The 25,864-nt window shown below is 45.8% G+C and overlaps 1 protein-coding gene across 2 annotated transcripts in view; it reads left to right on the forward strand.

The window, feature by feature from the left end:
• Positions 1 to 25,661, forward strand: part of Kug (FAT atypical cadherin kugelei) — a 316,166-nt gene extending 290,505 nt beyond the window's left edge. The window contains exons 8-25 of one of the 2 annotated variants that reach the window (XM_076770881.1): positions 160 to 270; positions 3,145 to 3,297; positions 3,798 to 4,011; positions 4,669 to 6,229; positions 7,646 to 8,216; positions 8,552 to 8,723; positions 8,793 to 9,017; positions 10,153 to 10,176; positions 12,845 to 13,081; positions 13,731 to 14,783; positions 14,871 to 15,514; positions 15,623 to 17,020; positions 17,107 to 17,244; positions 17,323 to 20,025; positions 20,251 to 20,584; positions 21,495 to 21,635; positions 21,899 to 22,045; positions 22,447 to 25,661. In XM_076770881.1, the coding sequence (XP_076626996.1) occupies positions 160 to 270; positions 3,145 to 3,297; positions 3,798 to 4,011; positions 4,669 to 6,229; positions 7,646 to 8,216; positions 8,552 to 8,723; positions 8,793 to 9,017; positions 10,153 to 10,176; positions 12,845 to 13,081; positions 13,731 to 14,783; positions 14,871 to 15,514; positions 15,623 to 17,020; positions 17,107 to 17,244; positions 17,323 to 20,025; positions 20,251 to 20,584; positions 21,495 to 21,635; positions 21,899 to 22,045; positions 22,447 to 22,997 (10,377 nt within the window). In that variant the 3' untranslated portion in view covers positions 22,998 to 25,661. The remainder of the gene's footprint in view (positions 1 to 159; positions 271 to 3,144; positions 3,298 to 3,797; positions 4,012 to 4,668; positions 6,230 to 7,645; positions 8,217 to 8,551; positions 8,724 to 8,792; positions 9,018 to 10,152; positions 10,177 to 12,844; positions 13,082 to 13,730; positions 14,784 to 14,870; positions 15,515 to 15,622; positions 17,021 to 17,106; positions 17,245 to 17,322; positions 20,026 to 20,250; positions 20,585 to 21,494; positions 21,636 to 21,898; positions 22,046 to 22,446) is intronic. The other variant, XM_076770890.1, reaches the window with a different exon arrangement.
• The last annotated feature ends 203 nt before the right edge of the window (positions 25,662 to 25,864 follow it).

Consider the following 25,864-nt stretch of genomic DNA (forward strand, 5'->3'; position numbering starts at 1 on the left):
TCGTCGGATGTATTCGAACGGCTCGTCGTTTGCAAAATCAACTGATCGAAGCGAAGTATTCATTGAACGAGCCGGGAAGAGAAGCACGCGGAGAGGAACGAAGAGAATTAACGGAAACAATGCGAAAGTTAAAAGCTTTACTTCTCTCGTTCTCGACAGAAATCGAGGAACCGCTCGCGGGAGTTCGACCTCTCGATCGATACGTTACTAGAGAATGGAACTTGGGAGACATTTAGCCCCGACACCTTGTCAGGAGATCGTATCTTCAGGGTAAGGACACGTTGGCACGTAAACTAAGCGCCGTCTGATGGCGCGGGAGCATAATACTTGCATAAGTAAATGCGGGATTGGTCTCGGGGTAGTTTACGCGAACTCCTTGCATTGATTTATGACCGCTTTTATATCAACTTGTACGTTATAATTATGATACCGCAACTTTCATGCAACCCAGCTGCCCATTTTTATAGGAGACCGCCATGCATTTGTGTAATTGATCGATCGTCTTTTTCTCCTGCCCGATGCAACCCCCTTTTAAGGGTCTCTCGACAAAGTACCATGCGACTCCGAGCGAACTTCGTGCCACGTTCAATTGAAAATACATTTTAATTAATTGTAAACATACCACTAACGTCTAATCTTTTTTTTGTTCAGTTTCAAGTCCGACAATAGTCTGTTCCATCATCTTACCTACAAAAGTTTAAATCAAAACTCTTTTTTGCTAACAATGCGAAACACCCACGCGTATATATCCACCGCGAAACAAAGGACGGTCCATTCCATTGTTGCGTTAGGCTTTAGAAACTTAATTCAAGTACTTCTCGAGAGAGAGTGTTCCGCATCTAGATGGTAGCGCGAACGTTTTGTAACGAGACGTTCGCTCGGGCTCGCGTGGTACGCAATCCTTGGCTGTTTCTCTCCATCCCCCCCCGTTTCCCCTGTGTATGTGATCGTCTCGATCTCTCCGTCGCGTTTTGCCCATTTTGCTCGTCTCTATGTGTACTCATTATGTTTCTTGAATGTTTGCCTTTGTCTGTTACGGGGCTGTCGCCTGATCATTTTCCGTTCTCTCTTCTAATAATAAGAATCGTGGCGTCGAGACGCGTCTCGCCCGATGGGAAGCATGACGCGGAAATAGGAAGAAAGGAAAGAAAGGGAACGCTCGCGGCAAGTACGACGCTTTCTTTCCCACGAATTCAACGCTAATTAACGTGATATGCTTATTTTAGGTCATCCCATTTATTATACGTACGTATCATCTTCATCTTAAACATTGCTTGACCGAGCTTGGATCTAACGAAAGCATTCAAACGGTTTAGATTTATGATTTTTATAGCTTAGTCCCGGTAAAATTAAAAAAACATGAATCTCGTGCGACGTCATTTGCCAAACGTGATCTGTTTAGTAATGATTACAATTCGAGTATTATTTAACTGTATTCCAAGAAACGTGTAAATAATAATGTCGAAGAAGCGCTATATGTGCCACAGAAGACGCCGCGCGACTCTATCATAAGGATCATATTGGAATTCCAATATAATATCGGGTCTATTGAGACTTAACTGCGCGATATCGGGTGGATGATGGCTAGGTTATCTGTATCGGATCTATTGGATCCTAATTTGGCCAGATCGTTTAAGATGACTTATAGGTTCTGCTACTTGTAAGTATACATCCTACATCACTGGATATCTTCTCGTCCACATCGAGATAGCAAAATGGTGAGACAAAACGGTAACGTAACGGCGCAAATTGCCTTTCAGTGGTTTCGAACGCGTTTCTTTTACTTTCATTCATTAACCAAACATCGCATCGCGTATGGGATGACCTAATAATACTGTAACCGGACCGAGTATTGGAATTGTCATGTAACAGCACGAAAATTTCGAGTCGGAAGACTCGTACGGAATATGAGTTGGCATATGGCGAATGACAGGGTGGTCCACTCACTACGTCCACCTCAAATATTTTCGCTGTTTCAAATAATAATGTCGACTTCGTTGTTTCAAACGGATCGACCGTTTCGTTTCTTATCAAGCTTGATGAACGAAGAGATTTCAATCACTTCGCAAAAACTTCCAATTTAGTTGGATGAAAAATGTTTGACGAGTTGTTTGCCAGCAACCGTTCACAAAGGGTCAAAACAACGAAAATATTTGAGACGGACAAAGTTATTGGGGCAGCCTGAATGCACGTTGCTGCGCAAAAAAGGAAAGCTATGCGCTGTTGCTGTTCGATGAACTGGCTGCAATACATTTTTCCGTGTACCGGCAAGGGCCGCGCGAATCCGCGTGCATCAGCCCGAAATAGCGTTCCGTGTTCGCGCGATCGATCTGCCTGTCCGCAGAAAGCGCGGCCTGTGTTTAATACGCTTTAATGCAGATCGATATTTGGCAGCTCATAGGAGGAGGGATCATCTCTCCTTCTCCTTTCAGTTCCCCCTTTTCTTTTTTGGTTTTTCATTTTCGCGTGCCGCATGATGTCGATTGTGCGAATGCTACGCTTCGAGGTCGCAAGCGCAATGTTTCATGATGCGTACGCCGTGATCAGGATCAATTGGAAAATCTTAGAACGTGAACGAAGTGTCTTAGAAAGAATGAATTGTTTACTTGTCTTTCGTTTCTCGTTACTAGATCTGCGCAATAGATTTCGTTCGATGATCGCTGTAGACAATGTTTTCGTTTTCCTTTTTTTGCAGCCATTAAGCTATTGGCCGTTTCACGCCAAATCGATCGCTTTTCTACGCGATATCAGGAATTTTGTTTAAATTGAAACGATAATAAGGGGTGTTTAACAATGACTTAAACTTCCATTATTACATAGACTATGATATATGTATTTCAATTTATACAAATGCCCTCGCATTGCGTACGAAAGCGATCGATTTCATCGTGTAATCGCGCACGATCGAAGATTTTGACAAACGTGTTTGCGACGCGATCAGGGGAATCTTAGAACGAGCTTGAATCTTGCGAATCTTTCAGGATTTCTTTTCTATTATTTTTGATACAGCCGATGGCCGCGCACGATACTAATGTCTCTTTTGTGTCGTGTCAAGCTATGTTAGTAGAGAATGACAACGATTACGACTACGACGATACGTCGAACGAATTCGTCTAACACTTGCATTGTGTTCCTGTACGCCAGGTTCTCGCGAACGATAAAGACATTGGCGATAATGGAAAAATCCAGTATAGCATCAAGGGTGGCCGAGGCAAGGGCAAGTTTAAGATCCATCCCACAACGGGGATGGTGTACTCCCAACGTGGGTTCGATGCCGGACAGGAATACGAAATGATGGTGAGTAGAATAGCAAACAAATTTCAAATTCGCTTAAGTAAATCTGAACACGCTCTTCTTCTAAAAAGAAGTAACAGACCGTTGTAGTACAATTGAGCATTTGCAGCTCACGTCGTATTTCACCTCTGTCGAACTGAATACAATATTTCCCAAATGGTACAGAAACGTTGCGCGGTGTTGCGAATTTATTCAAATTAATGCAGAACACTCGATGCAAAGTAGTATTATCTATTAAACGCGAGGAAATTCTAACCGTGCAGGAATAGCGAAATAAGATCTCGATTGCTTTAGAACGCAACGAAGAAACGTTGAGTTTAGCCATAAAACAATAAAATTATCTCTTATGTTTCTGCACAAAATAAATAGATGAAAGCCTAAATCCGTTCGATTCGGAGATTCGAACGTCGATTTCTCGTAACTGATTGTTTATCGGGGGTAGGACCTTTGACACAAGTTGAGTTGTAGTGTAACTTAGGGGCGGTTGTGCTTCTATTTCGCAGATAAGGGCCGCCGACAGCGGGGAACCGCAACGTAGTCATCAAACACGGGTATCCGTGCAAGTTGTCGAGGTTCCTAAGGAATCCAAGAACCCACCAGTCTTCAAGATGAACAATCAAAGCGTCGAGGTCACGGAGAGCGACGAGGTCGGCTTCCTCGTGGCTCTTGTGCAGGCTACGGACAAGGACGGCGACTCCCTGTGGTACGATATACTCGGTGAGTAAACGGACGAGTTATACCGCGACCCGATACATCTGTCACCGAGCAAGTTCAAAGGAACGTTAGATTTCGTGTCACGTCGTCTTTAATTGGCGAAATATTGGGTCGTCCGGTTGAGATACATACGAGGAACGCGTGAATAGTTAGGGGCTCGAGTAACATTTTCCAAGTTAACAGGGTCAAAGGGTTGGAAAGTTTCGCAGGGTGGTAGACAGCAGTTAAACTTTGGGCTGCCAAATGGCTGCGCCAGTTGGAGCTGCGCTAGCGTGTACATTCTTGTCGTTAAAATTGTAAGATTTAGGGGAAAGGAGTCGCCTAGGTACGACTTGGAACTTGTACAAGAGCCTGGTGCGGAGAGAATCATTAGACTAGCTGCGACATTTCGGTTCCCTTTTAGAGGACGCACTAAAATTTCAGACATATCTAGCAGTTGCGTGTTTTTTATGTTGTTTGCCGAAAAACTACTATGCGTCCGCGAGAAGTTGGCTAGCGTACCTATGGCCGCTTTTGGCTGAATGCGATAGGTGGAGCAAGCCAAGTACTAGACAATTTCTCGCGTACGCACAGTACGTGACACTTTAAAAGAAGTTTCGCGGCCGAGTAGCGAAACGTTCGCAGCTGATCTAGGTAAAAAGTTGTAACGGCGCGTTTCAGACGGCGACAAGCGAGACGAGTTCTTCATCGGGCGCGACAACGGGAACGTGCTGCTGGCGAAGAAGCTCGACTGGGAGACGCAGAACTTCTACAATCTCACGATCGGCGTGACGGATAGCGTGCACACGGCTGTGACGCAGCTGCTGGTCACGGTGATCGATATCAACGATCACAGACCGGAGTTCACGGAGGGCACGTATCGCGTGGACATCTCGGAGAACGTTGAGAAGGGCGAGAAGATTCTGCAGTTGCACGGAACCGACGAGGACGAGGACAAGAGGGTGTTCTACAGTCTGCACGCCGCCCAGAGCCAGGCGTCTCTGGAGATCTTTCGCGTGGACTCGGTGTCGGGTTCCGTGACCTTGAACGAGGTCCTGGATAGGGAAACGATCGAGGAGCACGTGCTGACCGTGATGGTCAAGGACCAAGGGACTCCCGCGAAACGGAACTACGCGAGGGTGATAGTGACCGTGCACGATCACAACGATCACGCGCCAGAATTCATCAGCGAGATCATCCAAGGAAAGGTGTACGAGACGTCGCCGATCGGGGCCGCGGTGGTCCAGGTCTGCGCCATAGACAGAGACCGAGGGGACAACGCTAAGATCACCTATTCGATCACTTCTGGCAACGTGGGCAACATGTTCTCCATCGAACCCGACCTGGGCGTGATCCGTGTCGCGCGCGAACTGGACCTAGCAGTCTCCTCGGAGTACATTCTGCTGGTAAAGGCCACGGATCACGGTTCCCCGGCCCTAGCGAACACCGTGCCGGTGCATGTGATGGTCACCATGGCCGACAACGCTCCGCCCCGTTTCATCCAGAAGGAGCTGTCCGCGGAGATATACGAGAACCAGCAACTCGGTACGTACGTGAAACACGTGGAGGCCAGAAGCACGTCCTCGTTGCAGTTCGAGATAGTCGGCGGCAACAAGGACGACACGTTCTTCGTGAACCCCAGCACGGGCATCATAGTGATCAAGAACGAGCTGGACTACGAGACTACGAAATTCTACAATCTGACGGTGGCCGCAACCAACATGGCCGGCGCTAAGGCGCGGTGCAACGTGATCATTCACGTGCTGGATCGAAACGACAACGCGCCGCGGTTCCTGCAAGCTACCTACAGCGGGGAGATCAGCGAAGGAGCGAGCATCGGCTCCCTGGTGCTCACCAACGCGAGCACACCGCTGGTGATCAAGGCCGAGGACGCTGATTCCGAGTTGAACGCTTTGTTAAATTACGATATCGTCGAAGATCTACCGCGAAAGTACTTCCACATCGACTCGAGCACCGGCGCCATCAGGACCGTGATGGTGCTGGATCACGAGAGCATACCGAAGTTCACGTTCCACGTCAAGGTCTCCGATTTGGGAAAGCCCAAGCTCTTATCGGAGACCACCGCCAAGGTGATGATCGTGGTCACGGACGTGAACGACTGTCCACCCAAGTTCCTGGAGAACGACTATAACACTACTCTGCTATTGCCCACTTACAAAAACGTCGCTGTCGTTCAAGTGAACGCCGTGGATCCGGATAGTTCCGAGGGGGTCGCGCTCAGGTACGTGCAAAGTTATTAATATATGCGCGTCCCTCCATTTATGCCGGGTTTTTACAAAGCTGATTCATATTTATGCCTTCTCGCGCGCCTTCGTTAGCATTCATTTACCATTATAATTGTTGCATGAAATTTGTACGATCCCCGTTTGATACGCTCCGGGGGTTTTTCCCGCGCGCCGGAAGAAAATTGCTGCCCGCTTATTACGCGACGGCGAGGTTCGAATTTGCATAGGTGTTAGCGCGATGTTTTTTACGCCAAGGCGAACGGTGACGGTTCGCGGAAACTCACGATCCGAGTCGACGAAAAGAATGCTATAATACTGCTGTCCTTAGCCGACGCGACTTGGTTCTTTTAGACTTTGATACGCGGCTAACTTCGTTTGCATGACTATTTTAGTTTTTTAAATATTCCATAGACATACTCTTGACGAATATTAATAACGTTACCCTTTTTTTGACAAGACTATGTACGCTCACAGAGGGCGTTCAGCCAATCCTGGGAAAAATTTTGATGAGAGATTCTAGAGACCAAAATAAGGCTAAAATCAAGGATACTAATTTGTTCATTGAGGCTTCGTTAAAAAGTTATAGAAACATTTCCGGCCACACAGTATATTTTCGGTAAAGAATTTTTTTTCTCGAAAGTACGTAGGATTTCGGGGGTATGTCTATTCGCCAAAAATGCCTGTAATTGACCCTCGCAACTAAAAATAATTTTTTTAGTACGATTTGAAATTTTCTAATTTCGCCGAAAAATTTCAGCACCTACTCGAATTTTTTGTCTTATTTTGGCCCTTAAAATCCCCTATTAAAATTTTTCCAAGGGATGGCTGAACACCCAGTAATACTATCGCGTGTTCCTGACATACTGTACAGTCTTCTTCATCCAATCATGGTTTTTGCATTGTAATTTTCTACCACCGCTCGAACAAAGTCTGCCTTTCTGTCTACCTTTATACCGCTCCCTGTACTATGGCTTAATGCTCTTAGGAGACATTGTCCCAGATATAATATACGACCTATCTACCAAGAAATTTTTGCCATTATCGTATGTTAGAACTATTTAATGCAGAGTTAACTCTTAAAAACGAGAAAGCAGAACCGTATAACAAATATGTAGCAAATTTCTAAGGTGTCCGCGTGCGACAGTTAATTCGTTGTCAGTTTCCGAACGAACGCCGAGAGAAACTGTACACCGCTAGCCACATGCTGGTCCCTACTCGGTGCCAAATTGCAGCAAACGCAGTCACTCGCAGTCATTTAATCTGTTTTGTAAATTGCCCGTGTTATTATCCCACAGGGGAGACTAGAACTTAATACTTTCTCGTGTGCAACGAAGGGTCCCCCTGATAGGTCTACATACGTAGCTGCCTTCTTGTTCCTTTCTCTAAACGCAACGGTCGTTTCTCCCGTTCAGGTACGATATCATCGACGGGAACAAGGGACACACGTTCGATATAGACGCTCAAACCGGCGTCATCACGGTTTATAACCCGGAACGCATGAAGAAAAGTTACCTCCTGCGGGTTCGTGTCTCCGATGGGAAGTACTCGAGCGTCGCCCAGGTAAATGTGATGGTCGAGAAGTCGGAGAACTCCGGACTGGTGTTCCAAAAGGACATCTACGAGGGAACGATCCCGGAAAACTCGACGCGGACCACGACCGTCGCGGTCGTGAACGTTCTCGGCAGCATTCTCAACGAGCACATAGTCTTCGGTATACTGAACCCCACGGACATGTTTGTAATTGGATCAACGTCGGGGGCGATCAGAACAACGGGGATTAGATTCGACCGTGAAGTTTGCGACCATTACGAGCTGATTGTGGAAGCGAAGAGCCAAATGCCGGACAGGGCGAAACCCAGAGTGGCGCACGTGATCGTCAACGTCACAGTGCTGGACATCAACGATAACTGTCCGATGTTCGTCAATCTTCCCTATTACGCCGTCGTCTCCGTCGACGCTCAGAAGGGTGACGTCATTACAAAGGCAAGTAGGTTAAGGGTAATTGCGCGTAGTTCGTCCAGGTAGAAGGATTTTACGGTCTCCGTACAATTGCTGGGACCTATCGAGCGATTGATTAGTGGCGCAATAAACGGGAGGTCTGGGTTCGAGTCCCAATCTACGACGAAAGTCAATGAAAGAATCGACGTGGCAAATTGAAGAAGTTCCGGGGAACGATTCTCTGCCTTCTACCCTAATCTTGTACCGAAGTATATAGTCAATCGATAGGCTAATAAACGTAAAATCGTTTTTCTGAGAATCTATTGAGATCAGGTCAGTCACCCTCTAGGATTAATATAATTACGAGTAATATTGTGCAGGTGCACGCAGTGGACATGGACAGTGGCGATAACGGAGAGGTGAGATACGAACTGAAGAAGGGCCACGGCGAGCTGTTCAAGGTGAACCGAAAAACCGGCGAAATATCTTTGAAACAGAACCTGGAGGGTCACAATCGCGAGTATCAGCTCACGATCGCCGCCTACGATGGCGGTAAGTGCATCGATGGCCGAGGCTACGTGGATACGAGCGATACTCGACGAGCTTTAAACATTATTTCAGGTATTACACCTTGCTCCGTCGAGGTGCCGGTGAACGTGAAGGTGATAGATCGTTCGATGCCGGTGTTCGACAAGCAATTTTACACGGACAGCGTGCTGGAAAGTATCGAGGTGCACTCGCCTCTGGCTCTGTCCATACAAGCTGAGTCACCGTTGAGTCGCAAGCTCATATACAGCATAACCAAAGGGAACGATTTCGAGGAATTCGCCCTGGACTTCAATACAGGTGAGCGACCGCTCGTTGCACGGCCAACGGACTGATTCGTGTCCGTGGAACGACGGTTACGAAGATCGAATTAAACGCGCGGTAAACCCGTTATGGAACGATGAAGTTCCGACCTGAATGGAAACAATGTAGCTTTTTCACCGTCACGCGCGATAAACGATTCAAAGGGGCCGGACTGCGTTTTACGTGGTCGCGTTGTTTGCCTTTTGGCTTAGTTTTTGGTTGTTTCACGTCATCCTTCCATACGAGACGATACCGCGTGCGATTAGAAGCGTAGACAGGGTGAATCCCGAGTCCCGGTGTCTTGCACGGTCGATGATTAAACAAATATTGAACGGTATAAACGATGTTTATCTCCCTATGACATTTTTCTCTACTGTACATTTGTTACGCATTGTTCTCGCGACGCGTATAAAAATATTAAGAGTGAAACGCTTTTGAAGTTATTTGTATCGTCAACCGTGTAAGAGATACGGCTCGTGCGAATCGCTCGACTCACCCTGTGTATTCTTCTCTTCAAAGAGAGATATTTTGTTTGTTGCTCCCGATAGTGTTACGACAGCGGCGAACGTGTGTTACATTCGAAACGTAAACGTGCGATCGAAGAGTGCTACATCCTCCGAATCCAGTCCCGATTTAAACGTCCCCTAACGAATACGCTCGTCTCGACCCAGCTGTGGGACGCATAATGACTTTTTGTTTTAAAGCGTGAAGGCTTAACCGAGTTAACCTCGTGCACAAGCACAATTCTTTTTTAACGAATGATATCGGTTCCGCTGTACATGCAATGGTATCCGGTGACTAAATTCTCTAATCAAGTAAACGGTGTAGTGGTGAGACGGTAGCAACAATGGGGATGTTGGAATGTATCGCACGTAACACAAGCTGCGGATATATTTACACCGGTGATCGATTCGAATCTGATTGATTTATTAATCAGTTCGAACGAAAGTTTTGTGATTTTTTTTTACGTTTCCGTAATTTATACAGTTCGACGTATCCCGTTTACGTTTAATATCGGACAGTAGACACGTATTTCCCCTCTTTACCCGGCTCTCCCAATAATTTATTCTTTACGAATGCTTATCTGATTGAACTAGAAATTAAAGTTTTGTTGTATCTCCCTGTTTCGCAGCCCCCGACAGTAACAATGGTCCTTGTGAGTATAAAACATACTAGTTCTATCCGTCTGCTGTGTTGCACTGTACGATGCTACTGCACTGCACTCTGATTTTACTGCACGACACGATATAACAATGAATCTCCTTCTTCTCGCATCGATCGTTCGCGACGTAACGCGTGTCTCTCCATCCGCTAATTCCTGAATTAATATCAATCCGTGGCCAGTGCACGAATAACGGAATAAGTTAGAGCAGGCCGAACGTGGGATTTCGAACGAAATAACGATCGTTATTCGAGCCCTTGTTAACATTTGTATCGCTTTATCCTGTGGATAACGCAATGATGGAAACGCGTCCATGAGTTGCCATGAAAATATAATTGGATTTAGCGGATATGCGTCTATGCATTCTGTAACGTTCTAGGATAAATAACGAAATTGAAGTTCCGGTAAAGTGCAAATATAATCGTTCAACTGCCTTCTTAATTCTATCGTGTTCCGACAACGGTTGAAGAATAGATATTCATCGATACATCTCTAACACTCATTATTAACTTTCACATTAAACCTGTCTAAATATTCGAAACTATTTTCTGTCCTGATCCTTCATTCTACCATCGAATATGCACGTGTCTAAAATCGGGTACAATGGGTAATCTTACTAACAAATTAATCGAACTCAAACGCTATCGACTAACCCCTTCAGACCGTCTCAATTTATAATTCTGTGATACTGTTTCACTTTGAAATATGCTGTTTATTATTTTTACTGGTAGAAATAACTCAGGTCTGAAAGAGTTAAGACTCTTCTTTCTTCCAGCCTAATAACACGCTTCGCGTCGTACGAAATTGCACAAATTCTGTACATACAAAAGTTCCGAAACTGGTAAGTCGTCGAATTCGCGTAGCCAGCGATTCAAAACTGGAACAGGCATATCCGAGACTTCCAGTTCCCACGTAGCTTCTGCGACTGCACCTACTCACACTCGCGTATCCGGTTCTTTTGAAAGTCTAACCACTTACCGCCTATCGCTGCACGATGCACGATTCTCTCTTTAAAAAAAAAAAGGAGGGAAAGAAAGAAAATGTTGAACGTTAATAACAATGCAACTTTTAACGGCATGTTAACCCCGATTCTCCTTTCCCGGGTAGAAGCGCTTTGGTCGTGCACTTTGCTCCGCGAACATACTCTTACTTTTATTCACCGTTTCCCTCCCCCTACCGTAACTCGAACCGGTCTCATTATCTCATAGAAGCAACGGAGCTGTGTAAAACGGGCTTGGAGCACAGTGTTGCTTAAACGCAGTACGTTGTTACTTCGAAACCGCTCTTACCGCAGTAATTTATCTTGAAACATGTCTCGACCGAGGCTTATCGTCGGCGCACCAATTTTTTTTTTTTTTCGTCACCTCCCGAGATTCTTGCAGCTTCACTCTGCTCGCATGACGTGCCTGCACCTTACATCGCGCGAATGGGAACAGATACCGCGCTTGCACCTCGAATGAGATGTAACGTAATGCCGCGTTCCCACGTGTGCAACGCCCTTGGCAGACCACACTCGAAGCGCCTGCAAAAGGTCGATTTAACTACCAAAGGGACTTATTTAACCCACGTATTAATTTATGCACTTCCGGTGGAAAGGTTCCGCGTATCGAAGAGACTCGCGTTATACACGTGGGAATGTGGCATATTGAAATAGGTATAGCAATATATCTTTTTAACAGGTTGACTATAATAAATTAGCGTTTGTTCTTTCTCTTCTTGAGATCATCGTACTTAAACAAAGTTATTAGCTTAAGGTTCTTGCGAAAATGCAATGCAGAATGCACTTAAAACGTTTCAAAAGATCTGGTTTGTATATGTGGGAATGTAGCTTAAGCTACGGACCTCGAACTACGAAGCCTTGGTCAACGAAAAAAATTACAAACAAGCTCAAATACATATTCCAATCCAAATATGGAATGACACATTTTAATTTATAAGTATATCAAGTTAATAAGAAATAAAGATACGGATCTTAAATTGGTAGGTAGAATCGTCGATAACGTTTCAAGGTCTACATACGTCTTAATCGAGAAAGGAGATAATGAATCGATTAAACCATACTGCGGCCAGAAAAACAAACAAAAAAATATGCACGAAAAAGTACGGTCCGTAAAGTATCGAGTAGATAGACTGATATGTAAACAGACTAGTGATCTCAAGAAGCAGTCCTTGTAATCTACTATCCTTCCCCCGGAGTAAATATTTAACACGCATCATTGAAAAGTATTTTTAATCGACGATCGTCGAGTAGTCCAGACCAGTAGTCTAGATCAGGGCTCGAACAGTCAACCTGTTAAGTTGCATATCGCACTGTCATGTTGAAAGGTGCAGACATATTCTGGTAGCATTCGCAAATTCATTCACGGCATCCGAACGTCTTGTACAAACATGTTTATTACGTGACTTGCATTCACCAGTGTCCCTTGGTGTCCGCGAAACCGAGCAACTCCTCGTGTATCCGATCGCCCCGGAGCGCGTTTTGCACCGCAAGGTGTCCGCGACCATCGAAATTACGCTTTGCTGAGTCGTTCGCCGTAGAGAATCCCGGCGTGAATTGTCTACCGTCGCAAAACACGAAAGGAAAAGAAGAAGTTTCTCGGCTTTGTGGACGCTACGCTGCATAGAGTGCTTTGGGTCTACAATCTTCTCTTCAATAAATTAGGTGTAATCTATGTGGTGGATGAGCTGGATTATGAACAGAAGAAGCAGTACGAGCTGACCGTACGAGCGACGGACAGCGTGTCCGGAGTTTATGCGGAGGTGCTCGTTAGCATCCTCGTGCTGGACGTGAACGACTGCCCCCCAGAATTCACTCAGGACTCATACAACATTTCGGTTTCCGAGGCAGCGTCGTTCGGCACTTCTGTATTAAAAGTCAGCACCAGGGATAACGACACGGGTAAGCCAGCCATTTAGCGCATTATAATATACAACCGGTATTGCATCGGCTCCGCGGAGGTCGAAGGTCTCCTTAAAATTTCTGATTAATGTCAGCCAGAGGAGGATCTCAGCGCGTCTCGTAAATAACGCGAAGCAGACCTTTGTGTTCGAGGAAGTTCGCTGTTATTGTAATTATCGTAAAGGCACTCTTAACGAGTGACGCGGCGGCGCAATATTCTCGTAGCGTACGCGAATAAATCGAAGAAAAAAATCGACGGAGGACAAAGAAACGTTGATACACTTTATCGACGCGTTCACTGCCACTCGTTTATGAATCCCTAACGATCCATTACGAATTATTTATGATTTTATATTGAACTGCCTAACCTAGCTCCATTAACCCTTTAAAGGGTTTAGAGATTTTTGCTAATTTTGAAAAGTTTAACTAACTCCTTCAAATATTTCATAAGCTGCCTTGACGCGTATAAATAACCTCGGATATTTGCTATATAAATCTACTACTATATATCACCCGGTACGAGCCAGTACATTACTGTGCATAAAACGATGACATTAATTCGCGGTCTATCGGCTATCCATCTCGTAGCAATCTGTTCGTTCCTCCGGGAGAATTAGCAAGTGAAATAAACGCGTTTCGTCCCACGCAGGTATAAATCAGCAAGTTCGATACGCGATACAAAACGACACCGAGAACAGCGCGGATCTGTTTCACATCGATCCCGAGGAGGGTGTGATATTCTTGAAAAGATCGTTGGATCACGAGGCACACGAGTCGCATCACTTCACGGTGATCGCCACCGACCGCGGCGTACCGAGCATCTCGAGCACCGCTCACGTTTGGGTGACTGTCATCGACATGAACGACAACCCACCCAAGTTCGAGCAGCCGTCCTACATGTGTTCGCTGTCCGAGCACGCGGAACGGGGTCAATTCGTGACGGTGGTGTCTGCCAGCGATCCAGATTACGTCGACGAGAAGCTTACGTACACCATCGTGGGTGGTAACGAGCAGCAAACGTACAATATCGACCAATCGACCGGCATCATTTCCCTGATCAATATGCAGAACTTTGGCGAGAAGAAGCTCAGCATGCTTAACGTCTCCGTCACCGACAACGTCTACACGAGCTTCACCCGCGTGAAGATCGAAATACTGCCCGCCAACAGGCACAATCCCAAGTTCCCGAACCCGTTGGTAGAGGTTACCGTTTTAGAGAATCAGCTACCCGGACGATTGGTCACCAGCGTGATAGCGTCCGACGAGGACTTTGGCGACTATGGCACGATCGTATACACCATAGCGTCCGATCTGATGAAGGAGTACTTCGACATAAACAGGATGACCGGCGAAATCGTGACGAGGAAAAAGTTGGATCGCGAGGAACAGAAACTGTTCGAGCTGCCGGTGATGGCCACCGATGGGGGCGGCAGATCGGGATTCGTGATGGTCAGGGTCAAGGTTGGAGATGAGAACGATAACTCGCCCATGTTTCTCTTGAGGGAGTACAAGGCTAGCATACATGGGAACCTGACTCTGAACACACCGTTCCTGAAGGTCAAGGCTCAGGATGCTGACGAGGATGACGCCGCCAGGATCGTTTACTCGATATACGAACCCCAGACTTCCGAAATGAAATCGCTGTTTGGTATAAATCCTAACACCGGGGCTATGTTTCTGCAGAAGAACGCGGTACCTTGGGGTAAGAATTTTCACTTTCACGTAGATATTAAGAAACTAACTATGGTAAATACAGTGTCACGAAAACAAGAAAAAACTAATTTTTTAGAAAATCAACTTTTCGAGTTGTTCATCCGCGCGGAGGACAAAGGCACGACGACTCATCACGCAGACGTGCCTCTCAATATCTACATAATGGGTCCACAAGACATCCCTCCGCTTTTCGAACGAAAAGAAGATAAGTTCTTTATATCCGAAGCATCCCCGGTCGGCACTCCGATAACAAGACTAAAAACCGTGACCAATAGTACGGTCACTTACAGAATAGTTTCCGGGGACGAAGATTCGCCGCTTTTCACGATCGACTCTCACGGTCAGATCACTCTGGCCAAACCACTCGATCGAGAATTGAAAGATAACCATTTGATCGGAGTTCTTGCCGAAACGGATTCGAGTCCTCCGCTGACGGCGCTCGCCAAGATATCGCTACAAGTGTTGGACGAAAACGACCACGCTCCAAAATTCGAAAGCAACCCGTACAGTATCAGTTTAGCTGAGAACATAGATGAAGGAACGTCCATTTTGAAGATAATAGCGCACGACGAAGATTTAGGAAGCAACGGGGAGGTTCGTTACTCGTTTGGGTCCGATATAGGCGAATTGGCGAACGTCTTCACGGTGGACGCTTACACGGGATGGATATCGACGTTGGTTCAGCTAGACAAAGAGAAGCAACCGGAATACAAGTTTCAGGTAAGCCTCTAGTTTTGGTTAGTGCGATAATTTTTTAACGTTATCGACCATCTGTCTCTTAGTCGGTTAAAACTATCTGACGGAAACGTTCGCTTCTCTTTGGTTCAGGTGGTTGCAACAGATAACGGAAACCCGAAACACTTTGCGAGGACTTCCGTGCACGTTAAGCTGAAGGATTACAACGATAACGCCCCGGCGTTCGTGGACGATCGTTACGAGGCCACGGTAAACGAAGATGCTCTGCCAGGAACTGTGGTAGTCAAGCTAATCACAGTCGACAAAGATTCGGACGTTAACACGCCAATAGAGTTCTATATAACGTCCGGCGACTCGAGATCGCAATTTCAGATTAGGTCGACGGGCGAGGTGTACGTGGCGAAGTCTCTAGACCGAGAGACTATCGATCGTTATGAACTCGAAATTGTCGGCACCGATGGCAAATACGTCTTCAAGACAAAAGTGACGGTTCAAGTTCTGGACGTGAACGACAATCCGCCGTATTGTCTCAGGTATCGTTACAGAGAGATACTCTCCGAAGGATCACATCCTGGCACATACGTGCTGACTGTCCTCGCCACGGATTACGACGACGAACCGAACGCCAAATTGCGTTTCTATTTGACGGGCGATAACAACGACAAATTCTTTCTGGATAAGGAGACGGGCGTCCTGAAGACCATCGGTCAACTCGATCGAGAGACCCAAGCAAGATACTCGCTCACCGCCCACGTACAGGACAGAGACAAGCCATCTTGGGAATGTTCCTCTCAGCTAGAAATCCTGATTTCAGATCTGAACGATAACGCGCCGAAATTCACGATGCAGACCTACAGCGCCACGCTGCCCGAAGACGTGGAGGTCGGTACCCTGGTGACCAAGGTCCACGCCACGGACAACGACATCGGGATCAATCGCAAGATCAGATACGAGTTCATCGATTCCGCGGATGGCCATTTCCTCATTGCGGCGGACAGCGGTATCGTCACGCTCGGCAAACCGCTGGACAGAGAAACGAAAGCTATGTACAACGTCACCATACAAGCCCTGGATCAGGGGACGCCGCAGCTGACGAGCGTGACCTCGCTCGTCGTCAATGTGCAAGATATTAACGATAATCCCCCGGAGTTTGCCTCCAAGGTCCACTTCTCCAAAGTGCCCGAGATATACGCGGTCGGTACGGAAGTGGCGAGGGTTCTCGCCACATCCAAAGACACCGGCGTCAACGCGGACGTTTACTACTCGATCGTGGGTGGAAACGAGCACAAAAAGTTTCAGATAGACGCGCGCACCGGCGTCATCACCATCGCGGAACAGCTGGACTATGAGCGTGCGCGCGACTACTTTCTGACTATTCAAGCCGTCGACGGAGGCATTCCGCCGTTGAGTAATCATGCTACAGTCAACATCACTGTAATCGATAGCAACGATAACGCCCCCATCTTCAGCGAAGTTTCGTACAGGACTTCCGTGAGAGAGGACGCAAAGATCGGCGAGAAAGTTACACAGGTAAATATTCTACTTTATATATTATTCAATTACAATAAACAGCACTCCCATTGAAACTAAATTGTACCTTCCGATCGATGTTCCAGATATTCGCAAACGACTTGGACAGCGAGGAAAACGGAAACGTGTCTTACTTCATCGAGCGTGGCGACAGGCAAAAGCAATTCTCGATCGATCAAAAAACGGGACAAGTAACCGTGGCGGCGCCATTGGATCGGGAAGAAGTGAGTGGAAATCATAAAACGACGCGACGATAAATCCATCTGTACACGATTGTCGCGTAACCTTATTTTGCATTTCAGATCTCCAACTACGTGCTGGAAGTTCACGCCCGCGACAGTGGTATACCGATGCTCTCTAGCTTCGTGATGGTAAACATCGAGATTTTAGATGCAAATGACAACCCACCACTGTTCTCCCTTTCGAATTATACCGCCGTGGTGCAAGAGGATAAGCCCTTGAGCCATACCGTGCTACAGTTCGTCGTTACAGATGCAGATATCGAACCGAACGCCGATCCGTACACGTTCGACTTCCGCTCTGGGAACGAGGGCGACGCCTTTAGGTTGGAGCAAGACGGCACGCTCCGAACGGCGACCAAATTCAACAGCAGAGTTAAAGACAAATACGTGTTGCACATACGCGTTTTCGACAACGGTAGTCCACCCCTGTATTCCGACTCGTGGGTCGTGATCAAAGTCATCGAGGAATCCCAGTATCCACCAGTGATCACGCCGTTAGAAGTGATCATAAATTCTTACATGGACGAGTATCCAGGAGGTATCATAGGAAAGGTTCACGCGACCGATCAAGATCAATACGACACTCTCACGTACAACCTGATACCGTCATCTCCGATACCGAACGAACTTTTCCAAATAGACAAAATCGATGGCACCCTGGTTGCCCTCCCGCGATTGGACGTCGGCGAGTACAGGGTGAACATCAGCGTAACGGACGGGAAATTTAATTCCACTTCCGTTGTGAAGGTAAACGTTGATCTCGTGAGCGAGAAGATGCTAGAGAACTCCGTGATCGTTCGATTCAGAGAAGTGAGTCCCGAGGACTTCATACTGAGCCATCGCAAAGGATTCGTCAAGACAGTGCACAACGCGATGAACTGCAGACTGAAGGACATCATCGTTATTAGCGTTCAGGCCTCTTCGGACGAGGCGAACTTGATAAAGTCCCGAGCTATTCGCCAGACCGTGCACAACGACTTGGATGTATTGTTCGCGGTGAAAAAGAGCGGCGGTGGCGCGGGATCCACGGGATTCTACGCTTCTGAGAGTATCCGGGAGGCGCTGAACCAGCACATCGAGGAACTAGAAGAGTCCACGAAACTGGTGGTCGAAGAAATCGTTAGATTTAAATGCAACAAAGGCTACTGCGTGTATGGAGATTGTCAGGACAAGATCGTCCTCGATCTCGAGCAAATCACGCCCGTGGCCACCGATGTGATGAGCTTCGTATCGCCACGACACAAGCACAAAATGGAGTGTAACTGCAAAGAGGGCTACGCTGGCAATCATTGTGAGATGGTTGTCAACGAGTGCGCCAGGGATCCCTGTCCATTGTTCAAAGTGTGCGTGCCCGACTCCTCCGTTCAGGGCTACTCTTGCCAATGCCCCGAGGGCTTCGCCGGGCAGACTTGCGACATTGACATCTCCAAGTGCCACGACGAATCCTGTTACATACCGCGGAATCCGATATCCTTCAGCGGAAAGAGCTACGCTCGCTACAGGATCGACAAAACCCTCATCAGGCAAATAATCGAGGACCGTCTGAGTTTATCTTTGAGGATCAGGACGGTGCAGCTGACTGGAAATTTGATGTACGCAGCCGGTAAAGTCGACTACAACATCCTGGAAGTGGTGAACGGGGTCGTGCAGTACAAATTCGATCTGGGTAGCGGAGAGGGCTTGGTTCGCGTGAGCAGCGTGTACGTGAGCGACGGACAATGGCATGAGATCCAATTGGAACGAGAAAGCAACAGCGCCAGGTTGACCGTAGACGGAAAACACGTAGCTCATGGCTCGGCGCCGGGCATCAACGACATCCTGAATCTTCAATCGGACGATCTCTACTTGGGTGCCGAGGTGAGGCAACATCCGTCAATTCTGGGCTTCGAGGACGTTCAACGGGGCTTCATCGGATGCATGGACGACGTCAGGATCGCCAGAGTGTCTGTTCCTTTGCACATGAGCGGCGCCAGTAGCGTGGCTGTCTTGAAGCGTTTTGCGAATGTTGAGTTCAGCTGCGACGCCACCACCGTGTTGATACCTCCAGGCATCTGTGGCTCGCAGCCCTGTCAGAACGGTGGCACGTGTAAGGATTCCGGCGGCGATACTTATGAATGTCAGTGCCACAGCAGATTCGCGGGTCTGGCTTGCGAGATCGATTCCGATCCGTGTGCCTCTTCTCCTTGTCTGTATGGTGGTCGTTGCAAGATCGTGCCGGAAGGAAGCGACTACACCTGCGAGTGCGTCGGTCCCAGTCTTAGTGGCAAACGCTGCGAGTTCGGAAGGTACTGCAGCCCGAACCCTTGCATCCACGGTGGCGTCTGCGAGGAAGGTAACAACGGTCCGATATGCAAATGTCAGGGATTCACGGGGGAGCGTTGCGAGACTGACGTGAACGAATGTGACGCGAATCCGTGCACCAACGGGGGCACCTGCGTCAACGAAATCGGGACGTACAGGTGCATCTGTCCGCCGAACATGACCGGTTTGAACTGCGGGAACCCTGCGTACTCGACACCGATCATATCCAGTCACTTCAACATCACGTGGGAACAACTAATGTGGATAGGCGTCGCGGTGGTGTTGAACCTTTTCCTGATAATCGTGTTCTTCGCGTACCGACGGATCAGAATGAAGCGCACCAGGGCGCGGGCGAACAACATCAACAACGAGACCAGGAAGCAGATTGTCCTGAACTCGGCTAGGCCACACGAGCACGAATTCAAGCGCAGCTCGAAGCTGAGCAACTTGGAAGTAATACAGGTACATATAGGTATATCCAACGAGCCGTTTCGGTTTCGTCAGCACTGAGAAGAAAGCGCATGCCTTTGATCATTTTATACCGTACACGCTAGGCGGTAGACGATTAGTAAATTTTTATTTTCATGCCGTTTTATTCTTGGTTTGCGATCATCAGCCGGTATTCCCTTTTCCCAGCGAGTGACGCGTGCATTGAGTTTAAGGTTTTCGTGTGATTCTTTTTTGCAGAGAGAACCTCCCCAATGTCCTCCCAGACCCGCATCCTACACACCCAGCTCGAACAACGAGCCAGCCGCGTACAGTAACTCGGCGGCAGTGGCTCTGAATAATCTGGACACTCTGCGCAGCTACGGTAGCGCTGGCGACGAGCTGGAAAATTTCCCGCCAGATTATTTGAGAAACTTAAACCGCAGCACTCCCGTGCCCCCTCCGTCCTTAACTCTCGCTAACCCGGTCGGCGGAAACGCTACAGGCAGCGACACGGATAGCCTCCATAAGCCGACCTGGCAAGAGCAGATGCAACTAGCTTCCTTCATCACGGACACGACCAAGATCAAGAATGGTGAGTAGTATGCGTTGCTGATTCCCCGACTCATCGTAGCTTCTTACTTTTGTTTTTCGCTTGCGGCATGCATCGTGGGTGGAACTAGCTTCTCTCCTCTACTCTTTCACGTCCTTTGTGTCCTCGTAATGCCTTCCTCTATTTCTCTCTTTCACGCTGTCTCTACGATTACTCTTAACTGCGTCAACGTTGTCTTCTAGGGTCGTTTCATGACGAATCCGGACGCTTTTGGAGTAACGTCTTCGAGTTCTTGCTAAATCCAAAATGTGTCCAATTTCGCGTGGAATGATCCACTATAGTCTGTTATACACGAGTGCAGCGTCGGTACATCCCGAAAGATTAATCCAAAATATAAACTAAATATATGGTATTATAATCTGGTACTGTCGTGATATTCTTCCAACAAGATCTTTTACGTAAGACACGTTTCTGTCGAAACTTCTTCGTCCGGGGATTGGAACAACCCCAAACATGAACCATTATTGGATGTTTAACGGTTCGTTGGGTCACTGCATTCGCGCAGGAAGACCAAGATTTCCGTACAGGAAGTAATGATCGAAAAGAATACTCATCCGTGAAAACGACATCACGGCCAATATTACACCGAACCCTTGTCGTCCGACGTACTCTCCGAACAGCAGAGATTTTAGTACAGTATTCCGCCAAGAAACATTACTGTCAGAGATAGTCTACGATACGAACACGATAACACAAATTCAACTTTGATTATCGTGTTCAATTATTCTGTGCTCCGAGAATATAAGAATTCCCCTCCACCTCGCTAAACTCTTGCGTGACAGACTGTACTTCCGTTTCCTCTTCTTAATACGAATGTCGATAACAGTATGCTGACTTGGGCGTGTAGCGAATTGAATTAACACTGGTTGTATCGTATTGTGTGCGCTAACAGACCTGAAACGAGCGAGCCCAGTGGTACCAGAGCTGACCACTGGAGGACTTCTACTAAATTCTTCTCGACGCGTGCCTCATGGAGGTGGGACCTCCGTTGCCTCCATGATGTCCATCGAGGATGATCCTCGTATTGTCGGCGGTAAGTTCAAGTAATTAGTATGCCTGAACGATCACGATACATACGTTATTGGGTTTAACGCTTCGCTTGATGCTATCCCCTATATCTATCGGCCAGTTTCTTTTTATTTTTATATAGTTTTTATTTTATTTTTTTTTTTATTTTTTTTTATTTTTTTTTATACCTTCACCAGAACACTGCTTCTCTCCTCGCTCCGTATCGCGGCGACGGGGACCGTCGCATGTAGCGTGTCGGAGTACAGTTGTTGTCTGCAATGCTTTTAGGGTATCACTGGGACTGTTCAGACTGGGTCAGGCCAAGTCAAAACCCCCTACCTAACATCACGGAGGTACCTGGAAGCGAAGTTCCAGACTCGTCCAGCTTCCACAGCAATGAGAGTAACGAATCAAACACTCCTCAGTTACCGTCAGGTGAGTACGCGAAGTGCATGCGCGACATATTTGCTTCTACTGGCACACTTGGCACCTTAAACTCTTTAGTTGTAACACTCTCAGCTCATGCTGTTTCCTGGTTTCGTTTCTCACGTAGAATACCTTTTAGAAGCCTCTAAAATAATCTTCTTTTCGAATAACCATTTCTGTCGCGCGCGTCGTTCGCGGTTAAAACGTGCACACGATTGGTGCTACCATTGATCCAACGTTTTGCTTGTTACGTAATTCGATGAATCCCGTTTAATCCACAACTTGTACATGTCGATGATATTCAGAGTCGAAAGAATTGGTGCAGGTCTCTCAAGTTGGGGGTTAAACCGATGGAAGGTAACGAATGATTAAGAACACCGCGTGTGTAATATGAAATAATTTGTTTCCAGTGCACGGCTCTGTAGATCCGGCAAGAGACATCGAAACATTAAACGAAGATCAAGAATCAGAATACGTCGGTGACTCTGAATGCGGGACCGAGTTCTCGGAACAGTACCATTGCGCGGAAACGCAACGGTTGAACCCTCTTGATAGCGGCGGCGAAGGGGAATACAAATACAAAGGCTCCGAGAGTTATCTCCGTCATCCGAACTCCTACCTGCCGCATTATAATATTCACACGGACACGGAGAACGAAACGAACCCGTTAAACGGACGTCTTAGTACACTAGAATCCGACGAGGAGGAAGACGATGTAGTGCCTTATGGTTTCCCAAGTACCCGACGCAACCGATGCCACAAGGGTGACGACGTCGACGAGATTGGTTCGGTTATCACCACACTGGAGGAAAGGAATTCGTTATTGGGCGGTGCCACGAGCAACAGCGACTTATCCACTAATCTATGCGAGATAGACGATTCGGAATACGAGATCGCCGATCAGAAGAGCAACGGCCGCCTGTGGTTGTCGGGGAACGGTATCACGCAAACCTCGGTGTGACGAATAGTGGTGACACCGTTTATAAACAGACTGTACGTGATCGTGTTTTTCTGTGCTTCTTGAGTAAGAAATCGGGTGCGAATGTTTGTGAATATACGACAATTTTGTACATACATATTATCAGCATAGGTAGAGAGAAAAAAAGAGTGTACAGAGGCAGCTACGGAAGAAACTGGCGACGAGCCGACAGTATGGAATTCGCATACTGAGCCAACGATGTATCTTGTTCCACGCAAGTACATCGTGCCTCAAATCTCCTATGTAGGTAGAGCTTAGGTACTAACGTACTTAATTCTGCGATCATTGAAGAAATTATATGGAGCGACGAGCACGAAAACGAACGAACCCGTAATTTTTCGGGAGCGATGAATAATTACCAGGTTCTTTTAACGATTGGACACGAGTTCACAGGTTCCGTTTCACGCGAATTATTTCTTTGAAAAATTTTATTGTATTGGACGATTCTTACGCCGTGGACCATGAAGCGTCTGATTATTTGTCGTATCGCGAAACATTAATCTTTCTTTATCTACCAAAGGGGATGAGGTTTAGTAAAAAAAAAAGGATATATACATATATATATTATGGCAACTATGCGCAACTATTACAGGTAAGAAGTTATCTTGGTTAAGGATAAAATTCGTTACTTGGGAGAAGTAAATTTAATCACGACCGCGTCGTCAGACCAATGACTATTATTTAATGACCTATCGTTTAAACTTAAATGTTATCCGCAACTATAATTCCAGTGCAAAAAAAAAGGTACATAGGTACATTTATGTATTTTTACTATTTGCTAACCGACTTTATTTTGGTTACGTACGAAATGAACCGACGGACTACTTAATAATATAAATATAAGTACAGCGTAGTCTAGCAAGTAAACGAATTGACTCTAGTGAAAAACAGTGCTCTGCTTCTAGGGCGAATATATGTGCATGACTGCTGGCGTTTACTGCAGCGAAGCACAATAGTTAAAAAGATATGAAATATTTTTACTGTGATGATAATAATGTTTATACGATGATCAAATACTATGACTTGTATGATAACGATTGTAATATTAACTATCCAACGTTTTATAAAAGAAAAGAAATGAAGAAAAAGCGGAGGACATCCCTCCTCCGCCATGTACGTAAGCTAAGTCAACGTTCCGTTCGTTTAACTTCTTTTTCTGTTTTAATACTTTTTTTTTCACTTTCGTTTACTTTAAATTTCTTCTTCCATCAGTCACCATCATGTTCGACGAACATAACTGCATACATGGTGCTACTACTTACATCACGCTTTAACATTTTATCTACTCTTTAATAAGACTGCTCAGCGATGCGAAATATACGCAGCTCATTAACGCTCTTACCATGAATTACTCATAGTTCTCACGCTATTAATTTCATTGTCAGAATCTGTCCACGTAATTATAATGAAACATTTTTTAAACTGCCAACTAACTCTTAATGCCATACAAACAATGCATTTCCCTTGATTAATTTGTGTAGTTGAGCGCGACACACAATGGATCAAGAAACTGTTATTTCCGTGCCTAATGTCTTTTGAACACTGTGTACTTCCATGCGAGATACATTTTAGTTGAGCAAATATCTAGCGGCAGCTTAATTGGGTGAAGTGTACACGTTTTTTTATATATATATATATATACGTAGAAGTTTCCTGTCAAATTCACTTTTTATGTTCCTGTTCTGTAAAGGACGCTAGCCATCTTACTCTATATTTAGTGGGATAAATGAGTAAACCACGTTAATAATAATGCGAAACAGGGTGACTTCTCTTTTGCGTTGACCAAGAGAAAAAGAAATTATCTCGTTCTTGTGTAAGTTCGAAACAGCTGTGCTTCCCGCCTCTGAACTTTCAACGCAACACTTACATGGATACAATTGAACTTAGATAATTTATTCTATATTAGAATGAAATAAGAATATTGTACAGTTTTAACTTAACAAATTGTATCGGAATCAACATCAACACGCAATGAAAGTTTCAGTTCACGACGAAGCGCAGCAAGCTCTTAACTGTTAAGATTAATTTTATTTTTTACGAATCAATAAAGAACACATATTGGTTAAAGAAGACTGTAAAGTGATGCGGATGATTAAAACGATCGCCCGTTCGCAAATATTGTACCAATCAGTTTGTAATCACGCGGAGATCGTAAAGTATTTGGTTGAAAAGATAAGAAAGAGAACACGCAATATTTTGTAGAACTTCTGATCAATTAGCAATATTAAGTTTTTCATGAGACGTTCTCGTAAGAGTAATATTTAATGATTTAATATGATTAACAATTCAAGCAACCGGAATTGATCGAAGAAACATAATACTTCTTTTGTGTGCGTTTACTTTTTTATTTTCCGAACTACTTATTATTGACGTTTTGTACTTGATTATAATTTACAAACTAATAAATAGTTCCGTTTACTTCTCACATTATCACGAACTTGCCATAATTGTACAATTGTGAAGAAGTAGAAAATGAATTAACACGAAAAAAAAAATGTGGGTACAACTTCCAAATTCACCGTAACACTTAGCCCTGCTAATAGGATACATATCGATATCATGAAATCTTTCAAACAGTGAGGAACTTGACTTGTTATAATTATAAGGCTATAATTAATTTGTACAAGATCAACCTATTGTAATAAAGAAAACAATCTTGCCTACATCTTGTATGTTATTATATTACCACATGTGTGGTATACAAATAAATCTTATACCTTACGTTGGATGCTGGAGCAGGTACAAGTATCATATATTCGACATTTTATTAGTCGCAATTCTACATTAAAATTAACACGATCAGTGATTATTCGCAACACTATTCCAATAGCAAACGCGAAGAATATAAC

The sequence above is a fragment of the Colletes latitarsis genome, chromosome 1 (genome assembly GCF_051014445.1).
Source record: "Colletes latitarsis isolate SP2378_abdomen chromosome 1, iyColLati1, whole genome shotgun sequence".
Classification (NCBI taxonomy): Eukaryota; Metazoa; Arthropoda; class Insecta; order Hymenoptera; family Colletidae; genus Colletes; species Colletes latitarsis.